At 36.0% G+C, this 20469-nt stretch overlaps 3 protein-coding genes and 1 pseudogene across 3 annotated transcripts; 2 read left to right on the plus strand and 2 right to left on the minus strand.

The window, feature by feature from the left end:
* The first annotated feature begins 1658 nt into the window (after positions 1 to 1658).
* On the plus strand, positions 1659 to 3865 carry LOC143573826 (CBL-interacting serine/threonine-protein kinase 11-like). The gene is made up of 2 exons (XM_077058612.1): positions 1659 to 3040; positions 3503 to 3865. The coding sequence occupies exons 1-2, from the start codon at positions 2014 to 2016 to the stop codon at positions 3757 to 3759; spliced, it is 1284 nt and encodes a 427-aa protein (XP_076914727.1). The 5' UTR covers positions 1659 to 2013; the 3' UTR covers positions 3760 to 3865.
* A 4693-nt stretch (positions 3866 to 8558) lies between these two features.
* On the plus strand, positions 8559 to 10820 carry LOC143573838 (putative pentatricopeptide repeat-containing protein At5g40405; annotated as a pseudogene).
* A 937-nt stretch (positions 10821 to 11757) lies between these two features.
* Positions 11758 to 13717, minus strand: LOC143573839 (uncharacterized). Its single transcript, XM_077058624.1, has 3 exons — positions 13644 to 13717; positions 12505 to 12762; positions 11758 to 12005 (listed from the first exon to the last, which is right to left on the minus strand). The coding sequence occupies exons 2-3, from the start codon at positions 12746 to 12748 to the stop codon at positions 11968 to 11970; spliced, it is 282 nt and encodes a 93-aa protein (XP_076914739.1). The 5' UTR covers positions 12749 to 12762; positions 13644 to 13717; the 3' UTR covers positions 11758 to 11967.
* Positions 13718 to 14970: 1253 nt separating this feature from the next.
* Positions 14971 to 18150, minus strand: LOC143573827 (protein TIC110, chloroplastic-like). The gene is made up of 4 exons (XM_077058613.1): positions 17865 to 18150; positions 17634 to 17759; positions 16153 to 17124; positions 14971 to 15395 (listed from the first exon to the last, which is right to left on the minus strand). The coding sequence occupies exons 1-4, from the start codon at positions 17955 to 17957 to the stop codon at positions 15150 to 15152; spliced, it is 1437 nt and encodes a 478-aa protein (XP_076914728.1). The 5' UTR covers positions 17958 to 18150; the 3' UTR covers positions 14971 to 15149.
* Positions 18151 to 20469: the final 2319 nt, after the last annotated feature.

The raw sequence follows: 20469 nt of genomic DNA on the forward strand, positions 1-20469 counted from the left end.
AGAATCAGACTAGATTGCTCTGAATATAAGTGTGTATTGAGAGAAATAGCTAGTGAAGGTAAAAATACCAGATCATCCTACCGTTCCAAGGTGTTAGAGTATTTATAGCCGAAGGTAGGTTTCCAAGCAGGTACAGCCAGCTGTAGAATATTTCTGTTCTACCAACTATGGGCTACGCACGTGCCATGCTGGTTGGTGGGTAGGCAGCGGCTGATAGTGACCAGGCCGGCTGTGTACTATTCCTTTTCCACCAACTGCAGGCTATGTGCGTGCCACGACAAGGGTTGGTGAGTAGGCAGCGGCTAATAGTGACAAACAGTACTAGAGCATGCTCCTCGTACTGTTTGTTGGTGAGCTGTCACCCTGTGATTGGTTCATGGGCTGCTTTGGTCAGATCTTGTCTATTTTGTCCATACCTTGGCAGGTATAGTACAAAAGATCTTCCAGAAGCATACAGACTGGCTCATTTGGGCGGGAGTATTCCCGCCTTGCTCCTTCCTTCAGGTGACACTGAATTATTTAGTGCCTTGTGCGTGTAGCCTTGCTATTAGTGCGGGTAGCCTTCCCTGATGGCTTGTATCCGCAGCTGCGGGGACAGGCGGGATACTTCACCATTGGGAGGCTTTCCCTGCGGGAACAGCTGGCGTACTGCGCGTAAGGTCTTTATCTCTGAGCATGGTGGGTCCTGCGGAACCAGTTGGTCCTTGCGCAGACGTCCCTCTTTGAGGTGAGTCTTGCGGGTCCAACTGGGCTCTGCTGGGACCTACCTCTTCAAAATTGTAGCATCATCTAGCTTTTGTAATCACCAAAAATATCTATAAAAGTTAATGGAACATGTTAACCTACACTTGAATACTATTAGCCATAAATCTTGATTCTTAGCTCCGTAGCTATGCTTGATTCTTAGTTTATTAACTATGCTGGACTAAGATAGCCAAATCATTGGACACCCACACTTAGATGGCTAAGCATGTCCAATAACACTCGTGAATGGATTAAAAGTCAAACATGTCAAATATAAAATCATACAAATCACAAATAATACTATCAACACATACAACAAGCATACAAATAATTTTACCAGTACAAAAGCCTAATTGAACAAATTCGATACACCGGTCAGGAGAATAGACGATAATCACAAAATGATTTCAACGCAATGATCGATTTGGAACCGATTAACACGAATAAGTAACTGAGACCGAGAACACCACCGGCGCCATTAAACGATTAACACGAATAAATAACTGAGACCAAGAACATCACCGGCGCCATTACTGTCGCTTCTTTGTTTAAGGACCGACTTCGATTTTTGAAACTCGATTTCGACGCTTCGTCTTACCAAACTGATCGCCACTCAAAGCCTCAAATAAGAAAAGGAAAATGGATTACCCAAACCCAATTAAAACATAAGCCTAATACATAATTTACCAATAATATAACCCAAAAATTGGAGGCCCTTAATTTGTGGAGGCCTAAAGCTGCCGCTTTGGTTTCTTGACCCTAGAGCCGGCACTGGTCATCCCTAGTGACCACTCTCGACGGCTCTAAACATTTCCACCACCTATGATCATAACACACAGGTCATCAAGGACCATGTTGATCTTTCAACAGTAACAAAGAGATTATCAAATGCGCAACACAAAGTCACAAAGACGCCTGATTCGAAGTTTCAAACCGTAAAACTATCTAACCATCAAAACAATATCGTAAATCGAATACTATACATTTCAAAACCAGCTAAACTGAACCCGAACTGTATTTTAAAAGTTTAGAAAAAATAATAATAATAATAATAATAATCTAAAGCTATTAACCACACAAATCCTCAATAGTTTGAGGCACCAAATGCTTCAATTCAACACCACCCCTTAAAACTCCCTTTAACATCTCCAACAAAACCAAACATTCAAAAAAAATCTGTTTCAAATCCAATCCATTGAATCCTCTCATTTCAATCAATTCCAACCCAACCAACCACTCCAACCCGATCTCTGGTGTCGTCTCGACGCGATGCCAGAGGTCGGGAACATACCCCCGCCCCCCGCACCCGCACCCGCCCACTCTCTTTTCGGCAAATACGAGCTCGGTAAACTCCTCGGGTGCGGCGCATTCGCTAAAGTATACCATGCCCGAGACCTCGCCACGGGCCAAAGCCTCGCGGTTAAAGTATTCAATAAACAAAAGATCACAAACAACACGAGCTTAATGACTAACATCGAGCGCGAAATTGATATTATGCGACGCCTTCGGCATCCGAATATTGTTAAACTTTACGAAGTTTTAGCTACGAAAACAAAAATCTATTTTGTAATGGAGCTTGTTAAAGGTGGCGAGTTGTTTACAAAGGTGGCCAAGACGCGGTTAAGCGAAACGCAAAGCCGGAAGTATTTTCAACAACTGATATCCGCGATTGGGTATTGTCATTCTCGCGGTGTTTATCACCGTGATTTGAAACCGGAGAACTTGTTAATTGACGAGAACGGTAATTTGAAAGTTTCGGATTTTGGTTTGAGTGCGGTTACAGGCCAGATCCACGATGATGGGATGCTGCACACGCTTTGTGGGACTCCAGCTTATGTGGCGCCAGAGATTCTCAAAAAGCGTGGGTACAATGGGTCCACCGCGGATCTGTGGTCCTGCGGTGTAATATTGTTTGTATTAACCGCAGGATATTTACCCTTCAACGATCCGAATCTTATGATGTTGTATAAAAAAATTTACCGCGGGGATTATCATTTTGCGAAGTGGATGTCCGCGGATTTGCGAAGGTTGTTGTCTCGTCTACTTGACACGAATCCGACCTCACGGATCACAATCGATGAGATCACGATCCATCCGTGGTTTAAAAAAGGAAGTAAAGGAACGAAGTTTTACGATTGCGAGGACGAAGAGTTTCTAGTGAAACCGGAACCGAACGGTGAAACGACGCCGTTGAATGCGTTTGATATTATATCGTTTTCGCCCGGTTTAAACCTCTCGCCGTTTTTCGATAACGTGTGTAACACTCCAAGTCCAGGAGAGAAAGTAATGGTTGCAGGTAGGGGTGTTCTTCATGTATTTCTTTTCGGGTTTTGTATTTTTGGTGTCCATGTTATTCCATTTTTTATTGGGAAAAAGTCACCTAATAATCGACTCATTTAAAGTTATGTTTAGATGTAAAATAGTTTTTTTTTTTTACAAATTATTGTCAAAATTCATCATGTTACTTAAAAAATTAAGTCAAATGTAAACATCATTTTACAATATGATGTAAAAATGTTTTAAAGTCCCAAAACAAATTATATTTTGAAAACTTGATATTCTAAATATCAGTCTTTAAAGTTTAAACCAAAACAACACATCTATAAAAAAAGATTGGTCTTTTATGGGACGTCAGCTTTCTCGGGTTAGGTTGTTTGGGTACTTTATTGGAAAATTGTGACCCGATAGCCAACTCATTTAAAGTTTGAAATTTGAATTCAGGCTGGGTTTTGTTTTAAAATGACAGCCTTTATTGTAGGTCCTCCAGAGGATGTTATTGAGAAGATCCACGAGAGTGTGAAGGAGGACGATGTGAGGATAAAAAGGCGAAAGGATTACGGGATGGAGTTGGTGTGGCACAACGGTAAATTTGTGATCGGATTGGAGGTATTCAGGTTAACGGAGCGAGTGGTAGTGGTGGAAGTACAAAGTAGAGGTGGGGGTTCAGAATTGTACGATGAGTTTTGGAAGAAAAGAATTAAGCCGGAGCTGTTCGACCGAAGATGGGAAGCTTAGGTAGTTGACAATTTCATTTGTCAATTAATATAACCTTTTGTAACTTTTGTGTAACAAAAATAAACATTTAAAGAAATTGACAAAAGGGATACTGTCTGATACCCAAAATGATTTATAGCAATGGATGTTTAAAAACCATTAAAATCGTCTTTACCATCTAAACTTAAAATCTTCATACACGTATACACACTTAACACTCTTAGATCCGGAACGATAAAAATTATACAAAATAACTTATTCACACAACTTAAAAGGAAAGTTACCTATGAACTTATACAGTTATACCTGGTGTGTCAACAAGAGCTCTTGACTTAAATAAGATATAAGTTGTTTTCGTTTGAGAGTAAGTTTTCATGTTTTAAATTTTGTTCATCGACATATACTATATTGAAAGATCAACGTACTTGGTCAACGTTTTAAAGTATTTACGAGTAACTTGTGTTTTCAGTCTCCATTTGAACGTTTTGTCAAAATACATCATGTATTTAAATGATAAGTGAAAACTTGTCTTTGTTACTTTTGAAGTAATTTTGACTCTTTTAGTCGCAACCAAATTTAAGTGAATAGTGTTTTATGTAAATTAACTTTTATACTATTTATAAGGGTTAAGTTATTTTATAAATGAGTAATAAAAACGAGAAGGATTTTTCACCAAAAAACCTTTAAAGAATAATGAAAAATTAATTAAAAAATCATAATAAAATATGTTTCCACCGTCTTCCTTGTTCTAAAAAGAAGACTCGAAAAAGACACAGTGTTAAAGAAAAAAGATTATTGTGTCTTTTGTATCTTATCGGCATTGATTGTATCTTATTTTTTTTGATATTGTGTTATATTACTTAACATTGTATCATATTTTGTTCGGCATTATGTTATTTATCATTGTGTTATTTGTTTATTTTACGCATTGTGTCTTTCATCTTTTTTTAATTTATTTAACGGGGTGACGAGGGAAACATCTTGGTTTTTTAAATTTTTTCGTTTTTTATTTATAGTTTGTGTCACACCCCAAACCATGGCCTAGGCGTATGACACATATGTTGGTACCACGATTGTAAATAAAATCAGAGTTACGTTTAATAGCGGAAGTCTTTATAAACTTGTGGATTTAAAGTGTAATATTTACATATACAAAAGACGGGATATAAAAGCTTCCCGTTTGATGTTTAAGGATTACTTGATTTATCTTACAAAACCTTTGTTTATATTATATTAAGTTTAAATAAAAAGATCAGAGCCATCAGATATCTGCACATCGTTATTCCAAGTGCTAACCTTGATCACCTGCAAAATGTAAGAAAATAGGTTAGCAACGAATACTGGTGAATATGCTGACGCTAAAATATTTTCTTTTACTTAATTACCCCTCGAGACTACGTAGGCCTTTGCCCACCGTGGCTTAGGAATAATCAAGTTTAAACAACACAATTTATAAACTTAAGTCTCTACACTCGGTTCCCCGGCAAACACCACATCGTTCGACTAGTTGAGTGCCTATATGTATACACAAGGTCATACTCCCCGCAGGCGAGCGTAATTGTGACCAGGTGTGATGTGCCCACCACATACGAAAGGATCCAGACAAACGTACACGATAGCCTGAGGCCAGTGTTTATACCCTTGTTTTTAAATGTTTTAGAGACAGTTAGTCTCATGTAAAGTTTTTCATATAACACGTTGACTCGTTTGAAAACAAGTTTGTAAAAGTTGAGGCGTATTCACCTTATGCTTTGGATCGGCTTCAAACACCGTCCGAGGGTCTTTTCCGTTGCTATCTCGCACCTATAGTACGAGTATAACCATCTGTTAGTCGGATATACAATCCGGCTTAAGATCTTTAGTCTTATTTTATAAACTTTACATCGATGAACCTTTAGTTCAAAATCTCTTTTTACTTTAAAACCTTTAGTTAAAAAGTAATATTATAAACCTTTAGTTTATTTATAAAACCCTACGTTTCTTCTTCTCTAAGAAACGTATTCTTTTCTTTTCTTTATTATTTAAGAATAATTATTATTACTTAAATAATATTTTCATAACAAAGACTATATATACATACACACACATATATATATACATATCAATATTCATAATTCTATCTTTTATTCTTTCTTTGTTATATTTTCTTTTATTTATCGAGGTATCAGGTATAACCTCGAATTAAGGCTTAAGTCTTTTATAATATTTTATTATTATTTTCATCAGCGTTACGCCTACCTTTATTGGCTTATGGAAATCCTAATTACTCGAGCAGCACTCCAACGCCACTTCACCTTTTTTCCTTCTCGATCAACCCTCCTTCGCGTTACTCTTTCCTTGGCACGCCAAATGACAAACACCAATCCTTCACCACTTGTCGGCACGCCTTATGAGACTAACCGTCATGATGTAGATAATAACAAAACACCTTCTTGGTTGATACGTCGGTGGAATGTGGCACGAACTTCGAGGAAACGAACACGTAAATCGAGGAATCAGAGCACGCTTTTCGAGGTGGATTGAGGGCACGCTTCCCAATGTTTAGAGAGATGTTTAGAGTGAGAGATATGGGCTGATTTGGTGTGGAAATATGAGATCATGACCTTGCTATTTATAGGCAAAATCTGGAAGCTCATCGCGATACGCGATGGCCTCTTGGCTAGCCCATCGCGTTTCGCGACGTAGGCTTGGCTAGTCATCACATAGGTCTGCCACGTGTAGCCACGTGGCAGACGTTGTGCCACGTGTGGCCACGTGGCGAACGGTGTGCCACGTGGCAAGCCACGCGTCTCGCTGTCAGACAACCCATCGCGATACGCGATGGGTCTCTCTTATGATCCATCGCGTATCGCGATGGGTCAGGAAAATCATACTTTTCATTTAAAACCTTCAGGTTTGGAATTTGACACTTTTTGTCCTTTGACTTTGGAATTTGACATTTTGAACTCGAAATTTTCACGGTGTTACAGTCTGAGTTATGATTTTTTATTTTTATTTTTTGAGAGGCTTGTTTTATCCAAAAATCATTCTCACGCTTCTTATTTTCATCTCCTGTGCATTTCAACTTCCCCCCTGTTTATAAATTTTTTTTATTTCTATATAGAATTATGTTTAAGATGTACACTTTTAACCTCTTAGTTAAATGCATCTCTATTTTATTAAAAGCCATTTAGGAGAATATGGTTTATTTCACATTTGATCTCAAGTCTGTAATATTGTTCTAGTTAAAAGTAGAAACATTTTATGATTTTATAGTTTTTACCGCATATTTAATTAAACTAGTTTCTTTTAAAATAGAACAACTCACACACACTTTCTAAGTTTACTCTTAAAATATATTTTTCTTACAACCACGTGACTTAAACGTTCATCAAATGAAAAAAGACAAAGTCTTATATAACATTTTGATATCAATAAACCAAAGATATTTTAATAATTATAGCTGTTATAAAAAATAAAGTTTACACAAATTAAACGCTTCTTCGGTAAACAAGCAACGTTAAAATGGTGAGGTAAGGAAGACCCTAAGAGTGAGGTAGGGTAGGCCTACCAAACAATATGTAAGGTTGTAAGTTGTAACACTAAACCGTTCACCATAAACTTGTATATGCACTAATATTTATGAAACTAATAAAATTTCAACAAAATATATGTATTCATATAGTTAAATGAACGTATAAAAGGTTCATTTTAGTAAACTGTTTATTCGTTTAATAAGATCCTTTATATTAAGTTGTTTTCACGGCTTATTAGTGATTAGTGTAAAACTAGCCAAATTTTTGTAAGACTTATTTGACCTCCACAACTTAGTTCAAACATATTATTCATGGGATTATGAGTATATGCATGTTGATGTATTTGGAAGGCTCAGAATACAGAATCAGCTCCAAGCCTCTAATTCTCAAATAAATAGATTAATCTGAGATAATCAATGAAAAATATCAAAGTTTGGGGGGTTTTATTGTTTTCAAATAGATTAAAAAAAAGTCAGTTTCTTAGGTAGATTGGTGCAATTCTTTCATGTACTTATGTTGCTCCTGTCAGTAGTGTTGTAAAAATCGCTAGTCGCTGGTCGGATGGTGGGGTAGGGACTAGCGATTAATCGAGATTAATCGAATCCGACTTTAATGTATAATTTTCAATTTTATATATACGGACACACAATTTTATATGCGATTGTAGGTTTACATGCATAAACACATTTTGGGCGGAATTTTGCTTGAATCTCGTCGGAAAGTGCTGGTTTTTTATCGAATTTTGCGGGAAACCGTTAATTTTGGTCGGAATCTCGTCGAAAACCTCTCATTTTTATCGGAATCTCGCCGGAAACTGTCGGCTTTGGACGGATTAACAATTGACCGATTAGCCCCAAAATTAAATCAGTGAAGTGGGGACTAGCGATTAATCGGCGCCTAGTCTGGCAGTGAGCTGGTGGTAAAGTGGTTAGAAAGAAACTTGGTGTTTCATGTAACTCAGGTTCGATTATTGCCCTCAATATATGGTTCGGCGGCTCTGAGTGATGATGTGAAACTATGTGGGTGGCGTTCACTAGTTGCATCCTTAAACTGAATGAGTTTTATCTCACCATACTGTCGTGTCTTCGGACAAATGTTTAAGTGAAGGTTTTCCCCGAATCGATAAACGAGTGTATCCGGATATTATATGATGAAACAAGTAACATTTTTGAAAGATTCTTTTACCACTCCCATTCTCATAACCACACACCATAAATTTCAAAACCCTAATCATAGGCCCCCCATGATCAAATCATCTTTGAAATCAAACAATCTACAAGCTTTCTTCAATCACTACAATGCCATGATGTGTAACCGTAACCGTGGTTCCAATAGTTCAAACACACCCAATGCCGGCTTATTCGCTTCAATTTTCAAATTTGGCGCGAAAATTGGTGATTTGAAATTTGGGAAGCTGTTTCATTGTGTTGTGATTAAGCTAGGGTTTGATGCTGACGTGGTTTTGCAAACTGGGTTGCTTGATTTTTACGCAAAGGTTGGGGATTTGAGTTGTGCACGGAAGGTGTTCGATGAAATGCCGCAGAGAGACGCGGCTGCGTGTAACGTTATGATTTCGGTGCTCGGGAAGCATGGGTTTGTGGAAGATGCTAGGGTCTTGTTTGATGGGATGTTGGTGAAGGATTCGTATACGTGGAATTTGATGGTGTCTTGTTATTTTAAGGTTGGCGATATCGACTCTGCAAGACTCGTGTTTGATAGGAATCCGGTTAAAAATGAGGTTTCTTGGAATGTGTTGATTGACAGGTATAGTAAATCGGGTTATTTTAGCAATCCTGATAATTTGGGAGATATTGTAAATCTTTATAATGAAATGTTGCTTAGTGACGTGAGTCCGAGTCAAACTGTAATATCTTTGATAATCCGGTTTTGTGCGAGTTTTGGTGTCATGAAGTTAGGAAGATCACTTCATTGCCAGATATTGAAGTGGAATTTAAAACATGATGTGGTTTTGCAAACAGGGTTACTATACTTTTATGCAAAGATCAACGATTTAATATCCGCACAGAACGTGTTCAATGAGATGCCCTAGAGAGACGTGGTGGCCAATAATGCAATGATTTCAGCACTTAGTAAACACGGGCTCGTAGAGCCTGCACAGAATCTGTTCAACAGTATGCAGGAAAAGAATTCGGTTACTTATAATTCAATGATCACTTGCTATTCCAAGATAGGTGACATCCGTTTAGCCCGGTTCATCTTTGATTCCAATCCGTTTAAAGATGTTGTCTCGTGGAATGCAATGATAGACGGTTACTGTAAATCTGGTGATCTTGATCACGCTGAAGATTTGTTCAATCAAATCGGTGTGTTAAAAAACTCGGTTACATGGAACACTATGATTACTGGATTTGTTCAGTGCAAAGAGTTTCAAAGAGCGTTGCAGTTATTTGACAACATGCAAGCAGAGAAAGTGAAACCGACTGAAGTAACCATGGTTAGTTTATTATCAGCCTGTGCTCATCTTGGAGCCCTAGATATGGGCGAATGGATTCATAACTACATACACAAGAATAAACTTAAAGCTAAAACCGATGTTGTGTTAGGAAACGCGCTTATTGACATGTATTGTAAATGTGGAAGCATATCACAAGCTCTAGAAGTTTTTCGCAGCCTTCATGTGAAAAACATTTACTGTTGGAATTCGATTATTATAGGGTTAGCAATGCATGGTTATGGAAATGAAGCGATTGATTGTTTTAATAAAATGATTCAAGAAGGTTTAAATCCTGATGGGGTTACTTTTATTGGTGTTTTATGCGCGTGCAGCCACTCGGGATTGGTTTCCGAGGGTAAAATGTACTTTTCCAAAATGCAAACCGTATATGGCATTGAACGAGGAATCGAACACTATGGGTGTATGGTTGACCTTTTGGGTCGGTCGGGTCAACTTAAAGAGGCACTAGAACTAATAACTGAAATGCCGATAAAACCAAATGCGATCGTGTGGGGAAGTTTGCTTCGGTCGTGTCATATACATAAAGACACTGAACTTGGAGAACAAGTTACTCAACGGTTATTAGAACTGGACCCGCGTGATGGTGGGAATTACGTGTTTTTGTCGAATTTATACGCGTCATTGAGTCAGCGGAAGGATGTAGACAGGTGCCGGAAGTTAATGATTGATAGTGGGGTCCACAAGGAGCCCGGTTGTAGTTCGATTGAGGTGGACAACGTAGTACATGAGTTTGTGGCGGGAGATAGCTCACATCCTCAGTTTTCACAAATAAACGCGTATTTGGTTGAAATTGGAAAGAGGTTAAAAGACGAAGGGTATGAGGCGGATACGGGTTCGGTGTTTCATGATATAGATGATGAGGAGAAAGAGGGTGCGGTTAGTTATCATAGTGAGAGGATCGCGGTTGCTTTTGGGCTCATGAGTACTCAGGCTGGGAAAGTGATCTGAGTGGTTAAGAATTTAAGAACGTGTAATGATTGTCATACGGTTATGAAGCTTATATCGAAGGTGTATAAGAGGGAGATTGTTATGAGGGATCGTAATCGGTTTCATCATTTTAGCAATGGGGTTTGTTCATGTAAGGATTACTGGTGATTAGCATTTTAGTAACCTTTAGGATTTTAGGTATACTTTTCTTTTTATTTAATTAAATTTTTCATAATGTCAAGTTCAATGAGGGTTGCTCACTTGAGAAGAAATCCATTATGTTAAAAGCTTGGAACAGTTGAGGAACGTGTCTCAACTTACACGTGGATCATTACGTTAATTCTTTATCGAAGAATCACGGGTGTCAGGTATCGCTAAAATTCAGTCATGTTGTGAAAATCATATACAATTGAAAATAACCCAACGGGTCAGAATGAGCGGTGTCTTTTTTTCAATAAAGGAAAACAAAGTGCAGATAAGAAATTGCAGGAAACGGGAACAGTGCACTAGAAAAGTTAAGTCATTGATGATGAATGTTACTTCTGTTATGCACATTGATGAATGTTCATATCTAATGATTTTGTGATGGTTTGTCATTGTTATTGATTATCAATATGAATATTGATGTTGGTCATCTTCATAACTTTGATGTTTCTGATGTAAATGTAGTCCTTTGGTATTAATAAATCTAAACATAATGTTCCTGCAATATTTTTCCTTGTGGTATTGAAATTTGACCCCAGTGGAATGCACAGATTCAATGTCCAAGACTCCAAATATTCAATCTCATAAACATACTTAAACCTTTTCAATTTCATCCACAAATATGCTATTATTTTTTGAATTTTTAGATGGTTGTTTACCTTGAGAATAAAGAAAATTTATTATCACTCTACCAAGTGTAAAGATGGATTATTTAGAAATAAATTGGCAGTATCTGCAGGATTTGGATGATACAAACAGGGCAAGATAATGAGAGTTACTTGGTATTCTTGAAAATTGTATGAGGGCAGTTGTTGTAACTTATATTCTGTGTGAAAACAGGTACACATCATAATATAAAACTTACTGTTTTTGAAACACGAGGATTTTATGACAACATTAATAAAAACGCCTACTTAATTCATTAATTCTGTAAACGGAGTGAAAATATAATTAAAGACATGAACCAATCGTAAGAGAACGTTTGAACATGTTTTTTGTGACATGTATTCTTTTATCTATTGTACCCTCTCTTTCTCTATCAGAGCCCACAAAATAGTAAAATTCCAAAAGCATAAGCATCCGTCAAGACATAATTTTAGCTCCAGTTTATTTGTCGAATTCCCAGAGAACACCATTTCCATCCTCTGCGACAAGTAAATATATAAACATTAATATTTAAAACTATAACATAAAAACTTAATTACAAGCCGACCATTTTCTCAGGTTTTTTTAAAAGGAAAACAAACTAAGTGTGTATACACAGATTTAAGTCTAAAGTCAGCAAATCATTTGCACAAAAGCATAATTTATGGGAAATTATGATACTTTATGTTTAAACTTCTAAAACCATCTAGGTATTCTTATTTTATTCTTTGAAAAACAAAAGATGCGAGAAAACTAATACGATATGAATGTAAGCAGGTGTAACATGATCTTTTATCTCAAATATATAACTTGTGCACATACTGCAAAATTAGAGACGTCTTGTTGTTTCGATACATGATTCATCATAGGCCATTCTTAATATGTTATCTATATTCACATCAATTCATCTATTCATCAAACATCTACAAAGATCGACTTCAATTTCACAAACCATATTGAGATTTTAACAGTTGAAAGAATTGAAAGTAAGTTAATTACCTTGTACTTTCTTGTTAATCCAGATTTCAGTCAACATCCCGGCTCCAATTCCACCAACAATGCATGAACCATAAATCGCAATATTAGCAAGCATGGACCTACGAGGAAGAAAATAGTAGTTGGGAATATGCCTCATCTTCTTCGGAAGCCTCTTTTTCACAACAGGTCCGGCATCGGGCTCGCTTTTTGCTGAGTCACCGATTGTTTTCCAGTCCAACGAGTCCTTTGGCCCTTCAGTCCCCATAGCAGTTCAATAGGCTGAATCACATTATCAAGTAACAAGTTATCAACCATGTATGCACAATCAGCAACATGTTGAATAAAAAGGAGCCAATAATATAAACATAATAACATAATCACTTAAGCAAACCGGTCAAGAATCAAGATAGAATAAGGTCCTTTCGATGATTCAAGATCTCAACTATACGTTAATAGATTATCGTGTGCACACCATGTTAGCATATTTTATAAAGACTCTTTATTTCTATCTACAGGTGTGCATGAACCAAAAAAACCAACAGTTCGGATTTACGTTTTAGTATAAGGTAAAAACCAAACCGAGTTTACCGATTTTTATTTTTCATTTTAATAATTTATAAAATTTAACAAATATGTAACTCGAATATTTTAGCCAAATGTATAATAATTAATTAGTTATTAATAAAATAATTTTAGCCAAATTTTTTTCTTACAAAATTATTAAACAGAAATGACAAAACTGAATACCGGAAATACCAAAACTGAACGGTTTTCAAAAGCTCAGAAACAAAAGTTTCGGTTTCTGGTTCTGTTTCTGTTTCAGCCTAAAACCAACCCAAACCGAACCGTGCACACCCCCTAATAAATTCCATCATATTTCAACTACTTACTCACTGGGGCATTATATCAAACACTTGGTGTGCATTCCATTACTTGTGGAGTCTTTACATTTTATTCAAATATATTATAATATAAATAAGACTGAGATTGACTGTCTGATGGAAACCTTAATTAGTTTATGATTAACGCAGTAAGCAACACGAATTAGAAGTCGATTGTTGAAATAATTAACACTCGATCAAAGTAATCGGTAAAAAAATGGAAATAAAATAAAATATACGAGTTAATAATAATAATAATAATAATAACAATATCAATACCGTCGTCAAGGATGAGGAAGTAAGCAGAGATTGAGAAGAAGGTCTGCGCAGCCTGAGAAGATTGTTCTAAGTTTAATATATTTGCAAATCGATCCTTCGGGTTTCGGTAATTATTATAAATAGTACTTTATTTTGTTTTGTTTACGGGTATATCTGATTATGAGCATAGATGGTTAAAAATTACGGATTAAAATCTTGTTACCCAAAGCTACTTAAAAACTCATCTTAAAAAAATGTTGTTGAAATATCACACACTAACCAACAGTTTTACAAATCCAAAATATTGTATATTATCTTGTTTATATTACGATATGTAGATATTTAGGTATATTTGATCTGATGCGACATATTTTTTTAAAGTCGCGTGATATATTAGTATATTTGGTTTTTGATACGAATAAATAAGTATGAGACTAATATAAAACAGTCAAACTCCTTTGATTTGGAGTTTGGACCGAGTTTCATTTTATTTTTATTGTGATATTTGAATTAGTTCATTGATGCGATAAATACTTTTTTAAAATTATCAGATATATTAGTATATTCAATTTTGATGCACAAATAAAACATAATTTGAACTTATTCAAAAACACCTACTTGAAATGTCAAACACCCAACACTACTTTTAATAATTTCATGTTGCTAGAAAATTCAAATTTTGTAAATTATATGAATATTAGTTCAAGGAATTTTTTGATGTGATAAATCCTATCAAGACTTATATGACTATATTCGGTTTTGATGCTGATAAACACAAGTATGAAACTAATTTTAGCCGGTAAACAAGATTCATTTCATCTTTTATCATAAGGCTATCCGTAGTGGGGCGACTAAAAGGAAACTAATTTCAGCCGGTAAACAAGTTTCATTTCATCTTTTATCATAAGGTTATCCGTAGTGGGGCGACAGGGGCGCGAGGCGACAAAAGGGGCGATAAGGTTTTTGTCACCTGCCATGTTTGTTTTATTATTATTATTATTATTATAATAGTTTTTGTGTGTGCGCGATATATATATGGGATAACACCATTACACCCTAAAACAAAAACCCACAATTTGCTGACTGGGCGCCACATGGTTTAAGTCGTCCCATTTTGTAACCCCTCCACTACACATAGCCTAACATTTGAGCCAGTTGATTTAGACAAACTGAACTCCTTACAGATTATACCAACATATTCGACTTTAGCCAGTTTAGTTCTTTCAGTTTTGACGATTTGAGCTGGTTTATTGATCTTTTTCATCTTGTGTTTGATCCATGTCAACTCATATTAATCATAGCATTTGAGCCGATTGTCTAGATTATCCTCTCTAACAGAGTTAATAGATATCACCATACATTCATCTTATTCATAGATCTAACAAAATACAGTTTTCACCATGCACACACTCTTTCAAACATCTCTAACAACAAAACAGACATCTGGGAAGTTATACCCGTGGTTCTCTCATCTATAGCGCGATCCACTTGCTACCGCGCACAAAAACTTAATATAAAGCTACAAACTCAAAATACAAACTCCTCCTCACTGGTCTCAGTAGTTGGTTCCGCACGATCCTTCATCTCTTTCAATGCTTCTGCGGTTGCATCATTGATGTTCAACAAGTACTGTAATCCTGACAACTTTTCAGGCGCGGGGTCGTTCTTGAGATATATTGAAAACAGATCTGCCAGCTCTTCAGGCACTTCCCAGGATAATGGTGATGCGGGTACTGCTTTGTCACACGCTAACAAGTCGTTTAGTGAAGATACCTGCATCATCCCAATGTTTCAGAAACCTAATAATTTTAAACTATAATTATTAGAGCTAATTATTATCATAAAAAGATTTGTGTCCGGTATATATTCCCTAAAACTTTATATAATATCATTTTTGTCCAACAAAAAAAAGTAATATCATGCGGTTGACATGATCTACATGATCTCATCGGTTAGCAAGTTGTGTTCTACATGATCACATTGGTTAGCAGAGTATTGGTGGGACTCGTGAGTTCTTTCACAGTTACTAAAAAAACCATAATATCAAATACACCTGTTTTTCAAATTTATGACATTTATATCTTTCGCTTAAAACTTGTATCAAAAATTAAGGTTTTGAGTGTAAAAAAGAAAAAAAACAAGGGCATAAAGTATAATGAATATTAACTTGTTTTGTTGGCTACATATGATACTATGCAAGTTTTTATGGGTATAAATATATATATATATATATATTTTGCTAACTTAGTTTAATTTTCCGAATATATATTGTTAATTAATGTATAACATCTGGGTTTTAACGTATAATAATTTATAAGAAAATAGTTTATTGCGTTGCGATGTATTTATTTTAATCCATATGAGTAAAAACTTATATGAAAAAATAAGAGCCTTATCAACCATTTATAGGAAATTATCACTATTTTATACGACTCCGTTTTTTATAAAATTTATATTGAAATGGATAAAAATAACAAAATCGCAACGCCATATTTGATTTTTTTATAAAATATTATATGTTAGCACTTACCACCCCTGAAGTATTTCTCTGTCTCAACAACGACACGGCCTGAACCAAAGAATTCGACAACCGAGTTTTCGCAAGTTCATGAACAACATCCCGAGCCTTATCAACATCGATACCAAGATCTTCTGGAATCTTCTCGTAAACTTCCACCTCATCAAACTCACCGGTTCCCGAAGAAAATATATCATCAACCGTTTTCTTGAAAAGATTCTGTCTTAAGCTTTTTGACACCATCACATCCAACTCGATTCCCGAGCTTTTAAGCTCCCGAATTTCCCTTATGATGAGCCGACCCTGGCCCACCGCAGTCTCGAGTGCCGCCGCCATTTTCGTGCTTGTTATATTCTTTATTATTTTTTGAGCATATTCAGATGGCAACCCAACTTGTCTTTGCAACTCGTTTAATTGAGCCACACGCGCTTTCGTTAATTGACCGTCTGCTAATATAACCTCGGCTTGTTGTGTGAACGCTTGTTCGGCTAAGCTTCTATGAACATCCACAATTTCCTCATCGGTTAAACCCAATATACCCCCCAACTGTTTTAAAAACCCGTATTCAGAATCGTCCTTTTTGGTGGTGATTTGAGCACCAAACGGGACCTGTGTGACTTCACCGGTTAAGCAATACAGTAAATATGTTTTGTAAAGGTCGGCCCGGTCCCGGTCTGGAAGGTCGTCTTTGAGGGTTATTTCGGTTTGACCGGGTCTCCCGGTGCTTGACCGAGCCGGTCTGACTTTTCTAAGAGTTTGAAGTTGCTCCCATTCTTTGTTGTCTACATCATCTACGGGTTTTGCTTCAACATCAATGGTCTTGTCTTCTGGGGTGGGCTCGGGTGATTCGCCTTTGATGTCTGACACGAGTTCGGTTACTACTAAGTTGTTAAACGCTATCATCTTTTTGAGTTCTCTTGCAGCCTCTGTTCGGCTTCCTGAGGCCCGTGATCTTTGTATATAACTTATGAAAATTTTCCGAACCTGCATAAAATTGTGTCCGTTCGTTAAGAAAATGAATGTGTCCCATGTCCGTTTATGTTCATTTTTTAACAGTATAAATGAGGTGTTCACAAACATAAACGAACCAACATTACTGAACAAAGATAAATGAACAATACTGAGCTTAAAACCAAATGAAAATGTGAACAATGTGAGGGGCCTAAAAAGTTATTAGACTAGACTAAATTGTAATGGGCTAAAAATATTAAATAAATATATTAACAAATTTACATGAACGAACGTTCACGAACATAAAAAAACAAACAAGCCTACGACCAACCTCTTACAACCCATTTAACCCGATTACCCAGCCAACTTGTTTGTATATGGCTCATGTTACGTTTACATGGGTTAATTGTTTTCAGGTTAGGATTGGTTATTTGGGTCTTATGAAACAATTAACCCAACCAACCCGAACTTGTTTCGACCCATTGGGTCAACCCATTATGCCCAATGTACAAAACACATAAGAATCATGAATAAGCACTTACCGCCTTGCCAGCAATAGACATAGTCACACCCCTTGTTAACCGTAAACCGTACGCAGCCTTTCTTACAGACTGTTTAACATCAATATCATAACCATCAACTCCTGAAGCTATAGCCTCCTTAACAACCTGAAATTAATTATAATAAGACCAAATAACACATATAAGAATATAGGATAATTAATAATATATGCATGATATATTAAAAGGTGTGTGTGTGTGTGTATGAGTTACCTTTTCGAATAAAGCGCCACATATATCCTCGTGAATCTTCTCAACTGTTTGTTTAGGGACACAAAGCATAACTTGCAACTTTTCCAGAGACATAACCTCATCATCACTAAGCTCTCCATCACTCACGTATTGCTGAAGATTTTGTCGGTATATTGCTGTAAAAAAACATAAATTTCACATGGGAACATTATAGGGCCTTACACATAAATTTCAAAAATGAGTGGGTTGGAACTCGAGTAACAGGTCAAACCTAATAACTTTTAGTATATGGGTAGATGAACCACAACCAATTTCTTACAAAACATTACATATAACTAATGTATTAAATTTATGATTATAAAAACTAAGTATTTGAAACAGGTACACAGTAGTTTAAAGATTTTTACCGATTTTACCTGTTTTTAGCTAATTTTCTATGTTTTGCTCATTTTGACCCGTACTAGATAAAACATAGCATAACTAATGTACTATAAATATGAAAATAAAAACATAACTATCTAATATGGTAATTTAAAATTTTGATGCAATAAAAATACAGTGTACTTAAAAACTACACAACAAAATCAAGTTAAAACATGGAATATGAACTTAGAAAATTTCCAAATAAAAGCTCATCAAAAAGTTTAGTCGACGTTACCAGTTATGACCCGGACATAGTTTTAAGAATACCCGGTAGCAACGTCTAACATGTCAAAACATCTACCTATATAAAAAATGAATAGTTTTAAAACCAGCATTACCAAATTGATTACGAAAACAATATTGTTTGATCTTGAAAACCCCCCAAATCAAATAATATGAATAGTTTTAAAAACCATCGTTACTCAATATGTTTCACTCAATAACATACTTTCTTTTAACCTTTTAAGTAAATTCATGATATCTTCAAAGAAAATGATATACAATTAAAAACCAATGTAAGTAAAAGAAAGTTAAGCTATAGTAAATGATGCCATTTTACACACCAACGTACATGATAAACTCATCATCGATCCACAATTCTACGCAAATAAAACATCAAAAAAGTGAATCCACGAATACAGACATTTTATTGAGCAACTTATGGGGACTACCAAAATAATGAAAATTAATGCATCAAGGTAAATATAATTCCAAACAAAACACAAAGAAACTAAATTTACAAAAAGGTACCTCTTTATAAGGCATATTCTTGACCTGAATGAACGACCCTCCAGCCAATGGAATTGTTAATAACCATTGAACGAAACTACGGCGAGCCTAAGCAGAGATAAATATAGAACCCACCATTTCGATTCCTGCAAAATTAAAAAAAACGTTTTAGAATCCACCCACAAAACCACAACAGAAAATAATATATAAGACATTTATAATTAGGCACAGACCGTTGGAAGAATCGAACGAATTAGGTCTTCAGTTGAAGACACCATTTGGTCTAATCCATACCCCTAATCGACTTCCGATTAATTAACTGTAGTTCTTGTTTGACACCAATGATGAACCAAAATAATACCCCAAATCGAACACCATTAAAGAACGAAAACAACCACCACACCGATGCCCAGAAATTGACGACAGTCGAGATGAAAATATTTGGTGAAAGTATCATATCTATGGATGCATTTCTTCAAGGTTATAAAAGCTTAGAGAGAGAGACAAGGAACAATATGGCTTTTAACAGGTGCAATGGTGTAAATTTATCGTTTCTCGGTCGAAAATGTTTATACATAGCGATAATTTACCCATTTCCGACTGAATTTTTGAGCCCGGCCCCCTCTGTTTTTCGCTCGTTAGGTTAAATGTATCATTTTTCGGCCGAAAATTTTTATGCATAGTGTGAATTTACCCATTTTCGACCGAGATTTTGATCCCGATCCCTCCATTTTTATGCTCGGTAGTGTATATTTATCCTTTTTCGGCCAAAAGTTTTTATACATGGTGTATATTTGCCCGTTTCCGACCGAAATTTTGAGCCCACGCCCCTCTAGTTTATGATATTTTTTATACATATTGAGTCTGCCCCCTCCAAGTTTCACCACTAATTGGAAGTATAAAAACATTGGGGTTTTTGTGGGATCGGAATAGATCGAGTACGAGCTTAGTTTCGTGTGACAAATGGCGTGCTTTTGACGTGTGAAGATGGTCACTAGTACAAAAGTGGTCAAAAGATAATAGGTGGTCTCTTGTAATCTTACAATTAGCACCTTGCTATACTGTGTTTGGTGTTTTATGGTTAATGGAAAGTTCATTTTGTTGTTAAAAAAAGGTTTATTTATAATACTTTCTGTTTAGATTCACATATTTGTGATTTGTGAAATTGATAGATTTTTTTTTTCACAAACAAAATTTCTACTCCTCTTCCATTTATGCCTCACTTCGTCTCTCCTTGCCACGTTTTTAGATTGCGCTCACATCTCGCACTCTTTCCTCCACATCGGTGTCCATGAGGGTCGACATACCTTATTACATGTGCTCTAAGGTACCCAAAAAAAAAATTAAAATAGAAGTAACCAGTTATTAACATTTTTGTCTATTGAATGAGTCAAATCGGGAAAACGTCAACTATATATGGATCAAAACCTTCTTTTCTTTGATTGAAACTAAGCTTCAGTTGTTGGTCGAGTTG

Source organism: Bidens hawaiensis, unplaced genomic scaffold, assembly GCF_021521415.1.
Source record: "Bidens hawaiensis isolate Kalapana, Puna unplaced genomic scaffold, B.hawaiensis_p1.1 tig00026651_1, whole genome shotgun sequence".
Taxonomy (NCBI): Eukaryota; Viridiplantae; Streptophyta; class Magnoliopsida; order Asterales; family Asteraceae; genus Bidens; species Bidens hawaiensis.

Excerpts from the sequence above, each read along its gene's own strand:
- LOC143573839 (XM_077058624.1), bottom strand. The coding sequence starts at position 12,748 with ATGGGGACTGAAGGGCCAAAGGACTCGTTGGACTGGAAAACAATCGGT. Across the intron at positions 12,006-12,504 it reads GATTAACAAGAAAGTACAAG|AGGATGGAAATGGTGTTCTC; the intron begins GTAATTAACTTA and ends TACTTGTCGCAG.
- LOC143573827 (XM_077058613.1), bottom strand. The coding sequence starts at position 17,957 with ATGTCTCTGGAAAAGTTGCAAGTTATGCTTTGTGTCCCTAAACAAACA. Across the intron at positions 17,760-17,864 it reads GTGGCGCTTTATTCGAAAAG|GTTGTTAAGGAGGCTATAGC; the intron begins GTAACTCATACA and ends AATTAATTTCAG. Across the intron at positions 17,125-17,633 it reads TGTCTATTGCTGGCAAGGCG|GTTCGGAAAATTTTCATAAG; the intron begins GTAAGTGCTTAT and ends AATTTTATGCAG.
- LOC143573826 (XM_077058612.1), top strand. The coding sequence starts at position 2,014 with ATGCCAGAGGTCGGGAACATACCCCCGCCCCCCGCACCCGCACCCGCC. Across the intron at positions 3,041-3,502 it reads AGAGAAAGTAATGGTTGCAG|GTCCTCCAGAGGATGTTATT; the intron begins GTAGGGGTGTTC and ends CCTTTATTGTAG.